This window comes from Porites lutea, chromosome 11 (genome assembly GCF_958299795.1).
Source record: "Porites lutea chromosome 11, jaPorLute2.1, whole genome shotgun sequence".
Classification (NCBI taxonomy): Eukaryota; Metazoa; Cnidaria; class Anthozoa; order Scleractinia; family Poritidae; genus Porites; species Porites lutea.
In genome coordinates this window covers 9,871,211-9,886,210 of record NC_133211.1, presented here as the reverse complement: position 1 = coordinate 9,886,210, position 15,000 = coordinate 9,871,211, and the positions used below count along the sequence as shown (strand labels likewise).

Here is a 15,000-nt window from a genome sequence, read left to right as displayed (position 1 = left end):
GGTCACGGCCTCCAGCCTCGCTTCTATCCATAACTGTAAAATGGGATATATATTAGCTAATCCGTTCGAGTTCCCTGTGAAAATACTCACGTTCGCTTGTCGATTGTTTGTCTATCACTCACTACTTTTCATCCACGTGGCAGGTAAGTGTTGTTTTCGCCTGCCGGGCCTAAAATTTTGCCTGCCATTTGGCCATTGGTGGCAGGCTGCTAATTCGAGTCTTCCAGGGTAACCCGTTCACTTTATGAGCTCACTAGCTTGACATTTTGGTTCAAATATAAACCTTAATGAACAAGAGTCCAAACATTGGCACGCTAGCCGGTTTAACGTACCAGTTTATTCTCAGCTTTGCTCGCTTTTAAATTTGAAGAGATTTGTCTGACTCTAGGACTGGCACGCGAGCGCAATGGCCGATGAAACACAAGTAAACACTAAAACACTGCTTCATCTCGCTCGCACGATTTTAATAGAACGCGCTGGTTCAGATTTAACCTCCAAAGAACACTCTATTAAACTGTACACAGCTCAAAAATGGCACACAAGTATTTAAAACTAGTGTTTAGACTCACCTAAAATGAACAGGAACGTCGGAGAACGCGACGGGAATACTTGCAGGCATGATGACGTCATACACCAAATCTCACGCTCTGATTGGTTCTTGGGTTTTTACCTTCTGACATCCCTCTTCCCCACCCCCACCTCTCGTTTCTCTCTCTCTCTCTCTGATCTGCTGATGTAATAGTGTTTTGTTTTTCAAATGATTGGAACATTTCGTTATTCTGTATCTTGCAATAGCCATTAATCTTCACTGCGTTTAAAATGACACTACTTGAATCGGTTTAGTTCTCAGACATGTCTTTCTAGTCACAAATCGCCGTTAAAGGATGCAACTGGTCCGTTAGCTCAGTCGGCAGAGCGCGGTGCTGATATCACCCTACGGTTACGCCGAGGTCGAGAGTTCGAGCCTCTCACGGACCAGAAAATTTTTTTTTCTTATTCCTCTCTGCAGAATCTCGATTTATTTCCTTTGCCTTCTTTATAAACTAGACTGCAAAACAGTCGTTTTTTTTCTCGAAATCAGTAATTCTGCCTCGTTCGAGACCTTTTGTTTGACTGCTCGCGCGTACTTGAATACGCAAAATACGGATTGTGTTGCAGTCTGCTTTATGACCAACTGGTAGAGGAAACAGAATTCGAAAAAAGGATTTTGTTCATATAAATTTATAGATGTTTTTTTTTTTTCACAAACAACATCGATCTCGCCCCTGACGAGTCTCCTGGCTTCTGGCGTTGCCCCGCTGACCAAAAAGCCAGAAGACTCTGGTACAACATCCGTCCCACCGCAGTGGAACCACTGTGACATGTCACATTTCAAGCAAGTATTGACCACTCCAGAAAATACCATAACACACCATAATGCTCTTTGTTTGTCACCCCAAATTTTGCACGGTGTGCGACAAACGCAGACTGCAGACTTGCAGACTGGCAGGTAAACGAGGAAAACTTTGTTGTTGAATGCTTTAACAGAGTCCCTATCCCTAAAGTTTAAGCCATTTTAAGGTCTAGTTTAGGGATAGGGAATCTGTTAGAGCATTCTTCAACAATGTTTACTTCGTTTATCTGCCAGTCTGCAGTCTGCGTTTGTCGCACAGCGAGTTGTTTTCAGTTTCTCTTGGGGCCATTTTAACTCCCAAGAGAAACTTAAGACGACGCTTATGCAAAATTTTGGAGTGACAAACAAAGAGCATTATGGTATGTTACGGTATTTCTGGAGTGGTCAATATAGACTTTTCACAGTCCTCTATTTTTCCGTAAGATCATCGAGATCGAGCGCTTTGTGTTATGGGCTGCCATCTTGCATGAGTGTCAAAACTACTTATGGGGCGGCCCCTCATCCCCCACCCCCAGAGCTATAATCCCCGACGCCCGCCCCCCTCGGTACACGGTACGTTTGAAAATCAAGATACTCGTGACGGCAGGTAAGACGCGGTATATCTAGACGATCTCACGAAAAAATAGGGGACTGTGAACAGTCTATGGTCAATAGGGAGCCTGTACCGTGTTTAACTTGATAATAGAAATCCATATTATGGTCAATTGATAGCTAGCCTCCCCGCAGGCGTTTTTAGGGGAGAACGTATTTCTTCCGTCCCCACAACGCCTGCGGGGGAGGCTAATTGATAGCTGTCAAAACAGGGTATCTGCTGACCAAAACCACATGACCCTATCACGGGCTCACGTACCAACGCATCGAGGGAACGTTTTTTTTTTTTTCAGGTTTTCTGCTGACCATCTTTGCAACGGTTCCCAAATCATTGTCTGAAGTAAATTATCAATGCATAAACTGGAGCTTCGCTTTTAGCTCTGGCTCAAATCTATAAATTATTAAAGAACTGAGCTCTTTGATCCTGGATCAAATAAAGCGCTTTCTATAATCAAAACTAAAATACAATGCTGACATAAATTCCTTTGGGTAGAGCTTCATTACTTTATCTCTACATAGAAATCCTCAAACATTGTTTTAAATCCCAAAGTGGAGAAACGTATATAGTCAGATGAACCAAGGCCCCATCTTTTGCCAACTGTGGAAGGCGAAGCCTGGAGAGAATGAAAATTGCCAGTGTGGACTCAGCCAGAGTGAAAGGAAGTGTGTCCCCTTGGGAAGGTACTCATAACTTGGGGTGCAACAACGCCTATAGCCCCTTACAGGTTCCCAGCTATAATGAAGTGGCCAAGGGACAGAAAAAGTGTGTTTGTTGTAAAAGGGGAAGGTGATGTCAGGGTCCCTGTCATCGATTTCACTGTACACTAATGTAAGGGAAAATAGAGTTTATAATTCATTATATCTACTATTGAACTGTGTTTGTTGAGGTTCCACTATACTATTACTAGACAGACAAACATAAAACCTGAAATTTTTATTCTGCAGGCAAAATAAAGGTCAAACCCTTCTTTGTTTTTAAAAGGGGTCCTAACTTTTACAGACAGATCAAGCGGTTTTACAGCAAAAAAATTCCACCCTTCTTTATGGTTATGCATTATTTTCTACCAGACTTCAACTATGAAGTTTTTCATAACCATCATGACATGCACATCAATAACACATGGACTCGAAATTGATATTCTTTTCCAGCTTATAATTTTCACCCTTCTTCACAGTTGCATATTACCCGTATTTACTTCCAAACTCATGATATCTGTGTTACCACATTATTTTAGACTACCTAATCATAACAGAAAGTCAAACTTCTGCAAATTGAACAAGTCCATCATTAAAATAAATATACAGTATTTTATAGTTAAGAGCACAATGCAATTTTTATCTATGCTACCAGGCCGAAGTTGCATGTGATTAATCAGAAGTGGCAATTTCAGATTCCAAGCAATGTTATTATCAAATACCACATCCTGATAGGATACCCCCTCCCCATCCCAGACTACTTTAAAAAAGAAAACAATCACTTTTCACAAGAGTTTATTTATTATGACAGCATTCTACACTTGAAATAACCATTACTTCAAGAATCAAAATTCCTGTCAAAAGAAAAAGAAATATCAAAATGAGTAAGTAATACAAGCTTCTCCAAAGGATACTTGTAGTAGTAACATTTACAAATTAGAAGAGTGTCCAGCATGAAAAGGGAGTGAGAAAGTGTTTTTACTGCTGTGCATGATCATTCATGTGAATTATCATGCTGACAGAAAGCTCCTTGAAAACACTGATGAACTGGTGAATGCCTCACGAAAGTGGCATCAAAAACAGAGAGTAGTTTGATGAGAGAGCCCAATAGGACTGTGCACTTAAGAAGCAACTACTTCAAACAATAACAAAGAAAATAATTTGATCTCCTAACATTATAACTATTTGTTTCCAATCACAAGGGCTGACTATTTAAACAAAGAATAAACATTTCATGGACAGGGGTTTTAGACAATAGCTGGAGTTCAAAAGTTGTCTAAAACAGGGTTATTTAGAGTTAAAGCTTTATTTTTTCTTGCACTTTTTCTTCCACAGAGAATAAAATCTAGATAATAGCTCTGGCTGAATTAAAGATGGTTTGAAATGCAGCTTTGCTAAGCAGCCACAAAATTTTGTTTCAACAAATGGCCCAATAGACTGCCATCCTACTGACGAATAGTTACAACTTATACATTTTTCATGTATGTAACACAATCCAATGTAAGTAGATTTTCCTTTTTTTTCCTTTAATACTATTTATGTTCTTGAAGATATTAGCCTTTCAGGCTACGTTGAAATTTGAGTACAAATAAAGTTCCTGTATGTGTGTATAGACATTAACTGCAACAACAATTTGCTGTCTGTCCTCTTTGAATTGAAAAGCTACATTTCTGCAATTTGCCTTAAATTGTTCAAAGAAAAAATACAAAACAAATTTATGGATCCTTCAAAGTGCAGTGTAACATAGTATCATCAATGCTCAATTCATGATCTAAAAAAATCAGCCTATAAAAATTGCATTTTTCCGATTTACCCTCAACAGGTTTTTATGCCACTAACGTTACCTGGGAATTCAATTGGCCATTATTTATACAGTAACCCAGGGGGGGGTACTGGGGATTTCAAGTGACGGGGATGATCGAAGGATTTTTTTGGGTTTGAAATTTTCAATTCCGGGATTTTTTTGGGTACGAAAATTTGGCTTGGGTAGCTTGATTTGAGTAGGGAATTTTTGGGGGTATTAAAAAGAATCAGATGAGGGAAAGGATATATTCAGATGGTATGATGAATAAACAAACACGAGTGTCCAATTTCCAATGTTTTTCTTTGTGTTTTACCATTACCCCTTTCTGGAACTTTTAAGGGCCACAAAATCGGCATGGGAGTTTTTGGGGGTTAATTTTTGGTCCAGGGATTTTTTTGGGTTTTGCTGGAAGCCCTAGGGATTTTTTTGGGTCTTGACTTTTGGCCCCATTCGATCATCCCCATCACTTGAAATCCCGAGTACCCCCCCTTGGGTACAGTAGCACCCTGGTAACTCAAACTCGGATAACTTGAGCTCCCCGCTAACATTTCCCTTGGATTTAACCCTACTTTTCAGTCACATTTACTCAGATAACTTTAACTTGTTGCTGGAAGAATGATGCTACTGTCTGTTGGTTAACTAAAACTCTTCAAGCAACACAGAGGTAAATGTAGTTGTTATGCCACAAAATGTCATAATTAACCAAAAATATAAAATATATCATTTTTACAAACAGTTTTGTCTGCATTTTTTTGTGATCAAACAATCAGCATTCCTTGAAGAAACAAAAGACTTGGCATTTTAAAGACAATGTCCAACAAGGAAATATGATATTGGTTGTTAAAATGAAAACATCTGGGCCATCAATTCCAAATGCAAAGTGGCTTTAAGACCTGTTTTGTATTTATTTTCTACATGTATTTATATGCTTTTAATTTCAATTCCTTACTTCAATCCATTTATCCTGTTCAATAGCATACTAAATGGAATGTCTGACTGCAAACTAGGGTAATATTATACAGTCGAACCTCCACTAACAGTCACCTCTCCACAATGGTTACTTTTTTTGGCGGACAGTACATACATGGACACTTGATTAAACCTCTTTACAACATCCACCTCTCCACAAGGGCCACTTTCTTCTCTAAGTGTGGAGAGCAGAGTGCAAAGAAAGTAGTGTCTGATAGCCCGGGGCTAGTACATGTATGTGCTAGCTACAGCTTGCCCGAATAACAAGCTGTAAAACTGACTTTCTTTGCATCCTGGGAGAGGTTCAACTGTATCAATAATCATTTATTCCGTGGTTATTTTAAGCTCAACAGGGAAAAAAGATAAAATTGCTTTAGCTGCTATAAAATGCTAAATATTCCTTAAGCAAGTTTATGGCTGTACTTAATTTTCACAGGGTATTGAGAAATACTGCTCAGATTAAAAAATAATAATTATTATTAATTCTTAGCGAGACTAGAGTAACACAGAATTCAGCCACAATAAAATATAGTTCATAAAAGTTGGTCACTCAGCTGATAACTACGCTGTGGATTCTTGTGGTTTTGCAAAGTTTTGTATACTTAAATATGATTTTGCCAGACATACTAGACGAACGGTATACACTTATTATTTTGTACCAGTTGTAAGTCTCTGCTTTTGAGCTGGAAAGCAAGTCTTTCCATTAAACCAGACATTATTTTTAAATATCTTGGCAAATCATCCTCCTGGTGCAAAAATGATTTAAGTGAGTGAAAATGTAATTAAAGACATTTAGGGTTTAAGGGTACTCATTGTAACTTTCACATTGTCAAAACTTGTAAAGTTAAAGGTGAAAGCTATTCAAAAAAACAAGTTTGATGGAAAAACTACGGTGCTGTGCCTGTAGGTATTTGTATATGGTGAGCACTCCTGTAAAATACACACTCTAAATTTTGACTATATTGTTGGGAAAAAAATGAGGACAGTGAACAACATTCAGTTGCATTCTAACTTCAGGTTTCTGGCTATCTTAAGGTTCAAGCTGTCAAAATGACTTAATACATTATCTATTAAGTCTTTACACTTCATGGAACAAACGATTCCAACCAAGACCTTGAAATTTGAAACAGGGTATGGTAAATAAAGAGCACATTATACAAGACTAAATACAGTATGATGTTTAGCAAATACTCTCCAGCCATAATAGGTCTGACACAAATATTAAGAGTGAGGATAAACATACTTGTTTATGATGCCATGTTTGCAACACAACCTGGTCAGAGCATCATCAGCCTCACCCTACATAAATGAAACAATAAGTTAACTAGCTTTCAGAACAATGGGTGAAATACATTATAAATAATAATAATGATGATAATGAAATAATTATAATAAAGAAAACAAATTTGGATAATTTCAGCACTTGTGAGATAAAAACTAGCCTCGACACCAGCACAATAGGCCATTTGCACTTAAAGGTCATGTGACATTGTTTTTATGAAAATAAAAGTTATATGATTTTGCCTTTGAAAAATGATTAGTGGGTCATATCTTAAGCGAAATAATAGTTATTTGGTTTTTCACACCAGCACCATTTTCTAAATGTGATTCTTAAAATTATGAATTACCTCTTTCTGAACACAAATTTTGCACTTAAACTTCAAGGAAAGTGTTGAAAAGATGATGTGGTAACGTTTGCAGCACATCTGAGCATAACTATCAAACGTTTGACAAGATATAAGCAAAAAGTAGTTTTGGCTGCCATGTTGGAGGGCAAGAGTATGCCCTCCAACATGGCGGCAAGTACTTTAAAAACTGTACGTGTACTAATAAAAACAGCTTGAATATGAACAGAAGATTGAAAGGAATGCTTCTGCAAGCAAAAGGCCTTTCAGATGTCTTGATGGAATTTTGTGCTCCATAAGAAGTGACAAAGGGTCTTAAAGGTTACTCTTTTAATTAACTAATGCTTCATTCACACCAACAATAGGCAGAACATTACTCCTTAATTTTGGCAAGAAACTTCAGTGTTGATTTAGTTATATTTGTGAAATAATAAAACACAATTTTATTTGAATGGATGACCCTATCCATTCACACAGATGCCATTTTTTGTTAACAAATAACAGCAACCTTATGACAATGGTCAATGTTTTTTTTTTTTTCAACTGACTTTATAACTGATTTCAGAAAGTTTCTGTCTATCATTGCCATGGTTATAGATTTTTACTGTGTCTAGACAAATTTCAGATCAAAAGCAGTTAGTGATGAAAATTTCACGACGCAGTCAGACAGGTAAAGATTGCTTCAGGGCAATTGCAAAAATGCTGGTGCGTGCTCTGGAAAAATCAATAACAAGAACAATTTTGAAAGGCAATTAATTCCCCCACCTCTTGTCTGATCTTCCCACACAAGGCATATGTTTTGAAAGTGCCAGTGTATCGTCCAGTTTCATCAATCTGTATTTAACAAAGATTTTAGAAAGTCAGTATGCCATGCCAGAATATGTAATTTCTGATGATTGAGAGACATGGGAATGAATTAGTCAGAAATTAATATTCTGACGGCACGGTATAGAGGTGCGCTGGTGTTCCTGGGATAGTATCAGGCTATTTATGGTTTTGGCATGAGACTAGTGCCATTCTACATCAGCTCAGTCCTTCTGATAGTTTTCCTTTTCTACATTTTATTTTGTTATGTCTCTCAGATCTGTATGTTTTGGAATAACGTTTCTAATTTTGGTATATAGGTTATGAATTTAGGTATTTAGACAAGAACCCTTTTACATAAGTATAATTTTGGAGTAGTTTATGTAACATTGTAATGTATTTTCCTTGATCCCTTTCCCCAGGGTTTTATGTGCTACTGCATTAGTAGGGGAATATGTTTCCATATATTTTTTGGCCACTTCCCTAGGGTGGTTTTATAGTGGTTTTTCATATCTAACTACAAGTCCTAGCTTAGAACATTTATTAGTATTTTACTGGAGGGATATCATTGATTTAACATCTGCATCGGATGACTGACTGAGAGATGCATCCTTCTATTAGGATACAACTACATCAGATGACTGACAGACGCATTCTAAATAAAGGATGTGTTCATATTATGACGTAATGGTTCCTTACGTATTGGTATGCATGCATCATGCCCATAACGTACATATATTGATGCAAAAATATAATTAGGTTGGATTTATAATACCCATATTCTTATCTTGATACCAATATTCATGGTCTAATGCGAATATTTGGGTTCTTCTTCATATTTACTTATTAATCTTTTTGTCATAAGTGGCATCCTATATTAAAGACTATGACACAGTACTAACAGTATTGCAAGTTTTACCTCTCCAACGTTAATCTGCACAGAAGCATGATCCTTTGCTGCAATCACACTGTTGGTGACGGAGCTGAAGAGAAAACAACATGCGTATATAAAACACGTGTAAAATGACATTTTTCCGTTCTAAAATTTGCCACTTCCATTCGGAGTTCAAGGGATACAAAGGTTCGATAACAAAAATTTAACACCTTCGAAGGTTTACCTATCTCTAAATGTAAATGCGCAAGGCGGTAAAGTAAAATGACTCAGGAACTCGTTAACGTGAAAGATCATAGTTAAGTCACCACCATTAACTATGGAAAGATCAAACACGAGCATAATGGTTCACCTACCATTTTCGTGGAGTGTACATATCAACGTATTCTCCAGCTTCGTTCTGCATTTTCTTTTGTGATCTAAATAAATAATACATAATTTTAAGTATTTTTTGACAGTTTTATTGCATTTTTTAACAGCTGAAAAGTGGGATATGCTATTTTACCTGGACTTTCTACAGAATCTACACACACGTGAAACAAAGATGGCGGAAAAGAGAGCGAAGAATGGACCGTCCCAGCATTCATAGCGCAGCTGACTCGTTTCCAGTTTTCTTGCTCCTTGAGCGGAGCTTCACTAGCTTGTATATGGGCTGTTTGCGCACATAGCTTGCATGCAGCGGGTGCAGACATCTATTTCCTTTCAGCGCCCATGAATCAAAGGACACTGGGACGACTTTCTGAGCCAAGTGGCTAAGGTTTATGGCGCTTCAATATTTTTCATAACTGGAAAAAAAATTAGCTTTAAAAATCTAGAATATGAAAAAGAAAATGGTTTTAATCAATACTATGGGCTGCACTTTATCATGTCCACAAAAAAGGGGCCTGTTATCTTAAACAGGAAACCTCCACAACTCGATTAGCTTGGTAAACAGGGACAAGCAAAATAAAAAGAGCAAAAATTTTTGGCCCTTAGCCTGTAGCTTGTCGTATTACCGATGAACTCAGACTTCCACCTTATATTTGAAATTTTTAGCTTGATACAAAGATGTTTTTGGCTTATTCTAAATACCTATAAATTCGATATAAAAGTTTTAGAAAGGTTTACTGATATTGGAAGTAATCATCGTGGATCGGAGTAATGTAAAACCGATGCATGGGCATTTTTGGTGTCTTTGGGCCAAAGATATGATTTCACAATAAATTCTTGCAAATTCTTGACATTCACTGTATGTCGCACATCATACTATGAAGCAACGACGGAAGTTTTTTAGAGTTCCTACCGAACTGTAGTCAATAAAATAGGCTCCTCTACCGACAAAAATATGTACTTTATTGTTTGTATCAAAGGGAACCTAAGCTTTACTACGACAGGATGATACATCAGCAGCTTGTCACAGACACGTCTAATTATAATGTCATCGGCTTGTCAGGACTATCTATTACAATGGGCATTTGTATAAAGGACTACAATTCCGTGGTCTTCGAACGACCCCATCATGAGGTTTTTACTAGAGCTGGCGTGAAGTGACACTGAAACCGTAAAAGATCCATAGGTATTTAAAAAAGGGTGCGACATGGCGACACGGCGACACGGCTAGGGCTACCCACCTTGGAACGCCTTGTAAATCTTGATAACATGATTATAACATTTGAAAAGTAAGATCAATTTTACAATCGTTTGTATGGAGATCAAATTCTGATCCGATGAATTAAAACTGACTACTATCCGGTTACTAAAGATTTTGAAGCTTAAAATGTACGCAAGTGAAATACTGTATATAAAACTCTGACGTTCAGTTTTCAGATAAATTCTGCTTCGCAAATACGAAGGCTGGAGAAATTTGCATAATCGACCATAGGCGTACTTGACAGATTTCCGTGAAATGGTTTAACAAAGGTCTCCTCTTTAGCTTTACTTCTGTCAACTCAAAGAAAAAAAGCTTTAGGCGACAAAGGGGGCTCTGAGTTTTAAACTAGTTGTACAGTTTGAAACATAGAATGGCTAATGGGTTTTTGTTTAAGAATTTTCACAGTTGACAAAACTGACCTATAAAAATAATTCTCATTTTTGCTGTGTCCACTGCCTCCAGTCAATATCTAGAAAATCGACTCAGAGGCAGAAAGCGTGAAATCGTCCACGACGTTTTTGTGGTAGGCTTGGGTTTCCTGTGTTTATCTGAACATATGTTGAATTATTGACATTTTTCATCGAAATGGAAACCTGCAGAGTGACGACCGACAGGGTCACCAACTGAGTGCTTATTGGCTAATCAATACTTGAAATACACTTCTTATCAACAAGACAGTTTGTGCTATTTATACTAGTCGACTAGTCAAACGACGAAGTCCTGTAAGGATCTAGGACTGATTCAGGACTACCGCTCAAAGCAAAACGAATAGTTACTTTGCGAAAATTTTCCTCGCAGAGAAGGTAACGAGGAAAACGATATCCGGGTCGTCTATAGCGGCATTTTCTTCTAACCATAAACAAGTCTGATCAAATATTACCGGGTTGAATTCTTATAGTTATTGGTCATGGTCAATTCACCTGACGAAGAAATCTTTGGAGAAATTTTACGGAAGAAAATGAAGAAAAACACTTGGAGAGAATACTGGGTGATTTTACGAAATGACAGGCTTATCTTCATGAGCCCAAGTAAACGAAAAGTCGCTGGAATGATTAAACTGTCACAGGAAACAACGTGCAAGGTTGTTGGTAGAAAGTCATCCAAGCATGTTCCTGATCATGGGACGAAACCAACGGTTGATCATATGGAAAATGGAGACGGAACTTGTAAATTTAAATTATATGCAAAAAGAGGGGTTCACCTTTTAAAAACGGACTGCAAATCCAGTTGCGAAAGGTGGATTGAAGCTATTTCGCATGTGGTACATAATCTGTGGGATATGAATCCTTCTAACAATGCCCCAGCGGCGCCGTTTTATAATGGGAAACAAAGCCTTAGATGTCGCCTTAAGAGAGATATTATCAATACATGGGCCGGAATATTTGGGTATGCTACATTGGTAGAAGAAGACGAGGGGACTGTAGTAGAAGAGAATATCGAAAACTCAGGTGGAATTCAAAATGCGAAAGCAATATCACCACGGATAACTGTTACTGAACAAGGCACGTTTTCCAAGTGGATAAACTTTCGAAACCATTTGCCGCGAGCAAGAAGCAATCCCATTAACTACAAACTTTTGATTGAAGACATAACAAACTGACGTCATCGCATATTTAATAAAAAAAATTATCAAGAAAATGGTTTCCTAGCATCGCCGTTGGAATTAATTCATTAACACTTCCTGTGACAATATAGGCAATAAAGACATTCAGGCCACATGCATTATGATCACGCAGCGTGGCAAACTTTACACGGGTATACGTGTTGTTTCACACGCAAGATCATGCAATACTTCGCTGAAATAATTTCAGCTGTTCTTAAAATGAAAATGCACGCTTGTATTTTAGCTCTTCGTTTTCCGTTATCATACGACATTGCACATTTCGCTGAATAGAAATCGACCTTATCTTGCTTTCTGATGTAATGTAGAGTTTTGTTTATGTATATTCATATCAGCTTATTAATGGTTACCATGCGTTTTATGGAGGTAATAATAAATTATTAACGGTCGATGACCAATTTGGCTAACTTTTTTAAATATTTAAAGTTTACATGAGACATGTGGGAAGAAAGGCGACAGCTTACCATTGCTGCAAATAAAATCGACGCGAGAATGAAAAAGCAATAACATTAAATTCATCAAATATACTGATCTTGTCAGTGTTATCAGATCTTCACTTGCTAGCTGGTTTTACGAAGTCTTCATTTTAATTTTTAGCCAAAACAAATAAAAATAAAGTTTAAAAAACCGTGGCAATGGTCACCTTTCCTTTATATTGCGAATTTTGGAGCATGGAGGATCCCTGGGGGAGGATCGCTACTTTCACGGCTCGTCACATTCGGGTAGCGAAAAACTGAATGTTCGAAATTTGCGAAAACAGCACGCGAAACCATGTTCATTTTATACCAAAGAAAAAAAATTGATTATCTCTATTCTAAATTGCATGACAGGTTTCGTACTTTTAAAAAAAGGTGTAGATTAGTGACACCAAAACAGTGTACTTCCCAAAAATTGCACACCTATAAAACTCTGAACCATTCGTTAAAAGCCGTAAATATTACCTTAAACGCCCTTTGATGCCAGTTGGGGAAAAAACTAAAAAAGGCTAACCAAAATTCAGTTAATTAGTCGAGCACAACACTGCATTTCTGTTCCTAAACTGGGCTAAAATTCAGGCATGCGCAAAAGATAAAAGTTCAAGTTTTTGGGTTTAATGCCCCCTCCAATCTCGACCCCAATGCTTACGCAATCTGACTCATGCGCAGAGGAGCTCTGGGGTCGATTTTGCGCCCTCTCAAATTTTCCTTTTCACTTTCTCTGCTCCTCGCTTTTACCCTTTTCACGGCCAGCTGTTTTGCTGATGTTGCTAAGCATTCTGATTTCTAATCAAATTCTCCTCGTTAGTACCCGATGAACGGTAAAGAAATGATTGGTGAATGTGCATATTAATCCACGCCATCAGGAACCCAAAAATGGGCTCCTGACGCCATTTAGAAGGGTTCATGACGTCGATGACGTCATGAACCTTCGGCCCAGAGGTCCAAGAACCAAAACAAACCAAGGTTCACCAAACATAATGTAAGGGGTAGTCTTCTCGGCTTTGCCAAAGCTCCGTTTCAGTAGATTCTTGTATTTTTCTGAACGCTCGTACATTTACAAAAGCACAAGCGCTTTTACGTCCCAGGGTCTAGCCAGCGAACAAGCTCTCTCACTGCCCCACACCAACCAAGCCTCCCCCCAAACTCGGCAGCAAGAGACCTTGCTCCCCCCCCTTCCCAATCCAGTCTTGAATTCAGGTTGTTAAATGTCCCCAAGGTCCATGACAAAAGAAGAAAATTCTCCAACTTCAGACGAAGTGCAGTTTGGAACTTCATGGCCTGTTTATCCACTGCATTAAAGAAAATAAAATGCTATATAAGACTAACTCGAAGGAATATGAAAGAAACGCCCTGAGGGTATCAAAATGTTGAAAAGTTGACCCCTTGTTACGACAAGTGTAATCATAAATTTTGCTTGTTTCTTCACACACGTCGTTTCTTGTTCTTTTCTTACGTAAACGCGTCCCTTTCTAAAACTACCTATTTTATATCAAGAACTTCATAAACTCAAGACAAAAAAAAATTGTGCGGAGCAGCAAAACCCTTCCTAGGACTAACGAGCGATGAACGCTTCTTCTCTCCTCTGCTTATAGAAATATCAACCTACCCTTTGTCTTCTTACCCTCTACCTATAACGCTGACCCCACTCCACCCTTTTGCCTTTTTCCTATTCCCTTTTACCCTACCCTACTCTACTCTACTTCCCCTTTCGTTCTCTAATCTGAAGTGGTCTCGGGTTAACCGCTGGAGGCCCTGATTGCTTTTTTTGTCGTACATGTTTAAACGATTAGTTACCTTTATACAGTTTTAAAGCCTTTTGGGCAGGTACTCAGTTACTTTCCGATTTTAAAAGTGAGTTTTCCACGTTGTTGAGGAGGAAGCCATTTTATTGTTGTACTTACGGTTGTCTTAGCTCGTTGTCGTAGTATCAGACCATCTTTAATTTGTGTCGTTTCATAGGTAAGTTGAGCATGATCGTCCGCGTGAACCTAGTCCTGAATAGAATTTGTTGACAGTGACTGACGTTTCGACAACCTGCGCGGTAGTCATCTTCAAAGTCTTGTGTCGTTCACGTTTTGTCGCTATTTCATCTCTCAGTCAATTCCAGATGCGCCCATGAGCTCCCATGTCAAGGGGATACTTCAGCTGTCATGAAATCAGCCCAATGGCTGATTGGGGATAAAATAAGAGGAAAAATGCCCCGGAGCCAATCAACTCTCGGTAGCCGTTTGCAGCAAGTTTAATGAACAATTTTTTTGTTTCTGTACGTCTACTTGATTCACGTCGATACATGATTACAGTAGTCTCGTTAAAAAATTTAATTAACATTAAGAAGTCTGCTCTGAATATTTTAACATAGAAAACGAAGAACCCCATAAACATGTTTAGAATTCAGTAATTGACGATGATAAAATGGAATCTATACGACCAAGAGTTTAAAAAGGGGCTTTTATCCTCTCTTGATACGACTAAATTCATTCAAATCCTGATGAACAG

General features: G+C 38.1%; 2 protein-coding genes and 1 non-coding gene across 3 annotated transcripts in view; 1 reads left to right on the top strand and 2 right to left on the bottom strand.

Annotated features, from left to right (window-relative positions):
- The window catches only part of LOC140952994 (uncharacterized), a 2,999-nt gene extending 2,314 nt beyond the window's left edge, over positions 1-685 (bottom strand). Inside the window, exon 1 of the mRNA XM_073402465.1 lies at positions 570-685. The gene's annotated coding sequence lies outside the window, so the exon portion shown is untranslated. The remainder of the gene's footprint in view (positions 1-569) is intronic.
- A 207-nt stretch (positions 686-892) lies between these two features.
- Positions 893-978, top strand: Trnai-gau (transfer RNA isoleucine (anticodon GAU)). The gene is given in 2 exon segments: positions 893-929; positions 943-978. It is a non-coding gene; the product is annotated as a tRNA-Ile (tRNA).
- Positions 979-3,458: 2,480 nt separating this feature from the next.
- LOC140951823 (small ribosomal subunit protein eS21-like) lies at positions 3,459-9,348 on the bottom strand. The gene is made up of 6 exons (XM_073401175.1): positions 9,280-9,348; positions 9,131-9,193; positions 8,802-8,865; positions 7,844-7,912; positions 6,697-6,752; positions 3,459-3,534 (listed from the first exon to the last, which is right to left on the bottom strand). Exons 2-6 carry the CDS (start codon positions 9,178-9,180, stop codon positions 3,519-3,521), a joined length of 255 nt encoding a protein of 84 aa, XP_073257276.1. The 5' UTR covers positions 9,181-9,193; positions 9,280-9,348; the 3' UTR covers positions 3,459-3,518.
- Positions 9,349-15,000: the final 5,652 nt, after the last annotated feature.

Bases quoted from the DNA above. Each gene is read 5' to 3' on its own strand.
- LOC140951823 (XM_073401175.1), bottom strand. From the start codon at position 9,180: ATGCAGAACGAAGCTGGAGAATACGTTGATATGTACACTCCACGAAAA. The intron at 8,866-9,130 runs GTAGGTGAACCA...TTTTCTCTTCAG, and splicing joins ATGTACACTCCACGAAAATG to CTCCGTCACCAACAGTGTGA. The intron at 7,913-8,801 runs GTAAAACTTGCA...TGTTAAATACAG, and splicing joins TGCAGATTAACGTTGGAGAG to ATTGATGAAACTGGACGATA.